At 27.2% G+C, this 5898-nt stretch overlaps 1 protein-coding gene across 1 annotated transcript; it reads right to left on the bottom strand.

Annotated features, from left to right (window-relative positions):
• Positions 1–897: 897 nt before the first annotated feature.
• LOC126555813 (uncharacterized) lies at positions 898–1821 on the bottom strand. The gene is made up of 2 exons (XM_050210690.1): positions 1334–1821; positions 898–1254 (listed from the first exon to the last, which is right to left on the bottom strand). The coding sequence occupies exons 1-2, from the start codon at positions 1766–1768 to the stop codon at positions 1228–1230; spliced, it is 462 nt and encodes a 153-aa protein (XP_050066647.1). The 5' UTR covers positions 1769–1821; the 3' UTR covers positions 898–1227.
• Between the last annotated feature and the right edge of the window lie 4077 nt (positions 1822–5898).

The following is a 5898-nucleotide window of genomic DNA, read 5'->3' as shown; positions in this document are numbered from 1 at the left end:
GAATGAACAAACCTACAATAATTGTTGATAAACCAAATATTCGTTCAAAACCTATAATTCCACATTAGAAATCGATATTGAAAATCTGAGTGAACTCTATTTTATTTAAGACAAAGTTTTACATCGATTGCCAGATTAGTAGGGATATGGTAGTAAAAAGATTAACGGATTTAATTCAATTATAACATTCGGTAATCAATTAAAAAATAAATTAACATAAAAATGAAATAGATCCAAACATTGTAATAATAAAATGGTTTATACAATTAAAATAATAAATATTGATTGATACATTTCGTTTATTTACTATTTTAAAGTATCGTTTACATCAATCCACGAATTATGACTGTTGTTAAAACCTAACAACCATTTAACATATAATTTGTTTTTATTTTTTTTTATAATACGTTCAATGAGAAAGGTGTCGGGAAAAAATGTTTTTTTTTAATTCTTGTGTATAAAAACAGCCTAATATTATATTATTTGAACTATCTTTTAGTTGATAAGTTAATGGATCTGTATTTAAAATTTTAGAAATTGTGAACACTTCTGTTGACCAATTTGGTGTATAACCTTTACTGAAATTATGTTTATACTTAGATATTCTTACTTTGTCATTAATTTTAATTTAAGTTTATTTGATGTACCTATTAATTTGTAATGTTTTTCTTTTTATTGTAACCGGGTTGATCCAAGTTTCGTGTGGTGGACATTTTATTGTTGAATGTTTTGTATTATTATAATTATATACTAATTTAAAAATTGAATTTATCCAATTCCATGTTGATGTAAAATATTTGTAAATTTTTTTTTTTATTGTTCTTATAACGCGTTCAACCATACCAGCCTTATACTGCTGTATGTTGAATAATGTCTAATATGATACTTTTTCATTATACTTTGAAATTCATTATTGTAAAATTCTGTTCCGTTATCTGTTTGTAATAATTTTGGTTGATTTTTTTTTTAATATTTTTATTATACCTTTTGTACACTCCTTTGCTGTTTTATTTTTTAGTGCTTCTACCTACACATACTTGGTAAATGTATCTATAATAATTAAAATGAATTTAAAACCATTATTTTTTCTAGAATGTGGTTGCATGTCTATTAAATCAGCTTGCCAGAGATCATCTTTAAACCGTGTTACTACGCTTCGTCTAGGAAATATTTTTCTCGCTGGTCCATGTAACTCCCTCAGCTAAACTGGTTAAGATTGTCATTCTACTATAATATTTCTCTCTCGTAATTCTTCTAAAATTGATATAATTTTATTATTGACATCAGTATCACCAACATTTTGTGATGATGTTAGAAGATTTAATCTAGTTACTAGTTCATTCGGATCGTCATAATAAACTAATTGTGTTTGAGGTATTACATCTTTATATAAACCAGAACCTCTCTTAACCTTTGGGGTTGCAGTAAAATTAAACATTTTTTCATTCTTTGGATCTGTAGTCATAGAACTGTTTGCTGTTGGACGAAATTCAAATGGATCATTTGGTATAGTTGTATTATTATGAATATTACTACGTTTAGTGTTAGATCTAGATAAATGATCGGTAATTTGTGCTAAACTTAATCGAGGAGTTCTTGAGTTCTTGATTTTATCTATTTCTTCGTTTAATTGCTTTTCCTCATTTTTCATTATATCGTATAGAGGTTTTACAACATTCGTCCATTTATGAAACTTTGAGGTTTTAGGTTTCCCATCTGCTTTTAAATGAGCTCGTGAAGTTTTTAAAATATCGTAATAAGATTCCATATCTTGTAGAGTTGTATTTTTTGGTTCTTTCTCACATAGTAAAGACTATAGTCCTTCAGTCCATGGATAGTATTTATTAAATAACTGTAAGTTACCATGACTAAAAGTTACAGAGTGGCCTCCTATTTTATATGAATCACTGGCTTTATCATAATACATAACATATGATTTATCATATCGTATTGATGTAGGACGTTTATTGAAAAAATTTGAAAATGATGAATTTAATTCGTTATCATTATCATCATCACTAACGTCTGAAGTTTCCGGTTTTATTTCATCAGCCGGTTGTGTATTCTTTTCTGTTTGGTTGCTCAGTGGTTCTATTATTGGTTTAAATGCTTCACGAAAATAGTTGTCGGAATCTATGATACCACGTTTCATTTCCATTATTTTTCGTTTTATATTTTTTTTTTTGAGGTTATTAAATTTTCCAATAAAACTTTTTCTTTAATCATTTCAAATAATAATGTGAATATAACTGTATCTGTAACTGTATGACTATTGACAACACAATGTATATAATTTCAGTTATACTTGTCGTATACGCCGATTACTCGGACGTATACCAAAATAAAGTTAAACACAAAATAACGCAAAGTACTTGATTTGAAGTTTGAACACGACGTCCGGTGGTGATCGAGTCACACGATCACCACCACCGACTCCTTTTGCTGTCTTAGCCATCTCTCTTATATATTACACTTACAATCGAATTACTATCGATTGTTTTAAATTTTTCTATTACTACGTTAAATTTACAGTTTATAGACACTATGACACTATGATTATTATGTAATTGTTATTTTAACCCGATTAATAAATTATTAAACAAATGTATTTACATTTCTTATTATTATATCTTGCTTACTATGCTAACTGTAATATAAAGTTTACTGACACTGAATTGCACAATTGTTATTTTAACCTATTTGTGTGAATAATTAAGTATTGCTTAACTTATTGAATTTTGCTGTTTTACTTATTATCTATAGTTTTTCTTAACTTATTTCTTACGTACTAACATCTCTTATAAAATATTCATACATATAATACAACATACTTTATATTTATATTTATACTTACATTTATTTTATTTTAATAAAAGTATGAAAACCACATCTATATCTTCCTTCATTCATTTCCAGAGTCTTATCAATAACCATAAACCCATAATCACGATGATTCCAACATAAATGGGAAATTTTCCGAAATTCAATGAAATCCATATCTGTAGACGAATGATCATTGAATATATATCGTAAATTTGTATCGTCTTGTTTTAGTATTATTAAAAAATTTGAGTTATCTCTTACTAACTGTTTTGGTATTTTAGAATATGTTTGTGCTAAATAAAATACTGAACTAGCACCTGAATGTCTACAAATTGAGAAGTATTCTCTGATTACTGACTGCGGACCACATATGAAGTCATCAAAAATTATAATGGAATTTTTTTTAGTTAAATTTGGTTTTATAATTTTATCAGCACTTGTAAAAATGAAAAAAATAGCACCTTTCATATCATCTATTATTTTTTTTAACAAAACATATTTTTCTTGATTTGAGGTTTTAGAGTATAGATAAATATTTTCAAATCTTAACCCGTTTTCATGGGTAATTAAATTATACATTATATTTGTTTTTCCTGAACCACTAGTACCAACTAATATAGCACGTATGGTATCAGGTAATAATGATCCATGTTTTAATGGTTTTTTTTCTATCTGAACATCAACATTTGTAATATCTAATTTATCTTTCTGCTCAATCAAGTACATTTTTTCGTATAAATACTCATGAATTTTTACTTTATAATCAGTTATAAATGATACGTTCAACTCATAAGTGTAAATCAGGTAAGACTGGTAAAGGATTTGTAAACTCACTTATAAATAGTCATCCGTTTGAAGCTCGTATTTCAAATTATTAGTATTGTTGACATGGTGCAAAATTAAAAAAAGAGACTAGATTGTGGTGATAAAGGAATAAACCCGTTGGATACTGCATGTTACGATCACGATATTTTGCATGCAACTAGAAAACATTTAGAAGATAGACATAACGTGTTAGAACTTTGGGCTTGGGAAAGATTTAAAGCAAAACATACACCTAGAAAAGAGAAAATCGTTGCGCACACCGTAATAAACGCAATGAAAGCTAAAAGAAAAATAGGAATGGGTTGTAAACGTAAACGGAAACGTACTACAAAAATAAAAATAAATGGTATACTGTTAGCGAAAAAAAAAACGTTAAAAAATAAAATGTTGGTAAAAGGTTGATTTTAACACCAGGTCAGTCAGGTGGTGCAATTCCCTTAATACCTATTTTTGCAGGATTATCAGCACTTGGTAGTTAATGTCTGGAAGTGCCAGTGTGTATAATGCAATACAAAATTCAAAAAGAAATAAAGGTAATGGATTATATTTAAATAATAATGGATCAAGGAAAATAAACTGATGAATACGCTACATAACAGACCACTAACTTCTAGAGACACCTATAACATTTTGGTACGATCAAAAGTTGCAATTTTGCAAAAAGAATGTCGTGAAGGAGGGGTTTATAGAGATCGTACACTTCGGTAATCTTACATTTGTCATCATTCTATGCAGCGATGAAAATATAAGTAAAAATATTTACTAATTTACAGTAGTATATTTGTATTGCCTACTAATTTAGTATATTCTATCATCTAATACATGTGAAAGAAGACAGTATGCTTAATATACCTATCAACGTATGTATAGATATATTAGGTAAGTGTTTAATTTATATGTATATGTAAATTATTGAGTAAGCATTTAGACGTATATTACTTGAAAATATAGCAATTATGCGATAGTCATAATACATTATATACATTTTAAAATGACTACAAATCTGAGATGAAGTAGCTATAAAATAATATTTATTTTATAATCGTTATTTCAGCATTTTTAGGATAAACCATAGTAATCACTGTATGATGTTGTTGTAACACATATTTTTTTTTCTCTTTAAACAAAATATCTTCATCTCAGTGTATTGTTAGAGTAGTTTGTAAAATGAAGTTGAGTATTATTTTTGTTTTTAAAAATGTCATACAGCAGCTGCATCCAGGCATCTACTATAAATATACCTGACGTTTCAATAGGTTTCATTGACTTCTTATCGAATAGCACTGGCGGTCCCACGGGTGCAGCCAATGCAGCGTGTGCTGCACCTTACATTTCAACCGCACTCCGCAGTCCGCGTTTTTTTTTATCGGTTGTAATCATAATATTAATTATTATTATTATTCATAACTCTTAAGGTTGCCGGTTGGCGTATTATAATTATTTATACTAGATGTTCGACGTACGTGAAACTCGGGGGCCATCAGAGTTCGTGATATGAATTGGAGATAAGGCTTGGCGGAAATGTTTAAAATTTTAAACTTGAGATAATAGACATTATATTATCATTTATCACTATTCGTTATCATTAATTTGTGAAATTTGTGAATTTGAGAAATTAATAATAATTTTTGTTGTATTTTAATTTTGATCTTAATTTATTAATTTATTAACCAATTTATAATTATGAGTAATAATACTAAGAAGAATTTAAAATCCTTTCGTGATTTCTTTAAACCGAAACCTTAAACTGGTAAGTTTAAATTAAGTAGTTAATACTTTAAAAGCTTATATTTATATCTGCATATTATGCAATGATATATTCTATATCTATTCTTAACTATTAAGTATTAATATTATTATTCAAAATTAAGTTCTCTTTTATATCACATTTAGATGACATTGATCAAAACCATCCAATGCCACCATGTGCAAGTGATACTGTTGGAATCTCACAAGAAATGTCAGAAGGAACTGGTATGAATACAATAACTTAAGACTACAAATTATTTTTGTTTCAATGTATTTAATTATTAATAGAAATACAATTTTTAGTTTTATAGTTCAGCAGTGTTGGGAAAAGATGACCAAATAATCATCTGGATAAGATAACAGATAAGTCATTCAATATTTATCTAGATAAGATAATATATAACCACTAATTTTTTTATCTAGATAAAGATAAAAATAAATAAAATTTTATCTGTATAATAAACAGATAATTTTTTTTTAAACTAAATTAATTAATTTATA

This window comes from Aphis gossypii, unplaced genomic scaffold, assembly GCF_020184175.1.
Source record: "Aphis gossypii isolate Hap1 unplaced genomic scaffold, ASM2018417v2 Contig01134, whole genome shotgun sequence".
In the NCBI taxonomy this organism is placed as follows: Eukaryota; Metazoa; Arthropoda; class Insecta; order Hemiptera; family Aphididae; genus Aphis; species Aphis gossypii.
The sequence above is the reverse complement of the archived record's forward strand: the minus strand, read 5'-3'. Positions and strand labels throughout refer to the sequence as shown.